This window comes from Emiliania huxleyi, assembly GCF_000372725.1.
Source record: "Emiliania huxleyi CCMP1516 unplaced genomic scaffold EMIHUscaffold_11180, whole genome shotgun sequence".
NCBI classification, from domain to species: Eukaryota; Haptophyta; order Isochrysidales; family Noelaerhabdaceae; genus Emiliania; species Emiliania huxleyi.
In genome coordinates, this window is record NW_005201684.1 from 1 (window position 1) to 1,039 (window position 1,039).

General features: G+C 80.5%; 1 protein-coding gene across 1 annotated transcript; it reads right to left on the reverse strand.

The window, feature by feature from the left end:
• Positions 1–104: 104 nt before the first annotated feature.
• EMIHUDRAFT_125641 (hypothetical protein) lies at positions 105–978 on the reverse strand (the record flags this gene model as incomplete). The annotated part of the gene is made up of 1 exon (XM_005791500.1): positions 105–978. A coding segment is annotated over one exon (874 nt), but the record flags the coding sequence as incomplete, so codon positions are not given.
• Positions 979–1,039: the final 61 nt, after the last annotated feature.

Below are 1,039 nucleotides of genomic sequence, written 5' to 3' on the forward strand. Positions count from 1 at the left end.
CCTTCCGCCTCACCATCGCCGCCGCCTCCCTCCACCTCGCCCTCGCCGCCGCCTCCGTCCGCGATCGCCCTCGCCGCCGCCTCCCTCCGCCTCGCCCTCGCCACCGCCGTCCGCCTCGCCGTCGCCGCCGCCTCCGTCCGCCTCGCCGTCGCCACCGCCTCCCTCGGCATCGCCGTCGCCCCCGCCGCCCTCGGCATCGCCGTCGCCACCACCGCCGTCCACCTCGCCCTCGCCACCGCCTCCGTCGACCTCGCCATCGCCACCGCCTCCGTCCGTGTCGCCCTCGCCGCCGCCTCCCTCGGCATCGCCGTCGCCACCACCTCCGTCCGCGTCGACCTCGCCGCCGCCGCCCTCCGCCTCGCCCTCGCCGCCGCCTCCTTCCGCCTCACCATCGCCGCCGCCTCCCTCCACCTCGCCCTCGCCGCCGCCTCCCTCCGCCTCGCCCTCGCCGCCGCCTCCCTCCGCCTCACCGTCGCCGCCACCTCCGTCCGCCTCGCCGTCGCCACCGCCTCCCTCGGCATCGCCGTCGCCGCCACCGCCGTCCGCCTCGCCCTCGCCACCGCCTCCCTCCACCTCGCCATCGCCGCCGCCTCCCTCGGCCTCGCCGTCGCCGCCGCCGCCCTCAGCATCGCCGTCGCCGCCACCGCCGTCCGCCTCGCCGTCGCCACCGCCTCCCTCCACCTCGCCATCGCCGCCGCCTCCGTCCGTGTCGCCCTCGCCGCCGCCTCCCTCGGCATCGCCGTCGCCGCCGCCGCCGTCCGCCTCGCCCTCGCCGCCGCCTCCCTCCGCCTCACCGTCTCCGCCGCCGCCGTCCACCTCACCGTCACCACCACCTCCCTCCGCCTCGCCCTCGCCGCCGCCGCCGTCCACCTCACCGTCACCGCCGCCTCCCTCCGCCTCGCCGTCGCCGCCGCCGCCGTCCGCCTCGCCGTCGCCGCCACCGCCGTCCGCCTCGCCGTCGCTGCCGCCGCCCTCCACCTCACCGTCACAACGGCCTCCGTCCGCCTCACCATCGCCGCCGCCTCCCTTCACCTCGCCC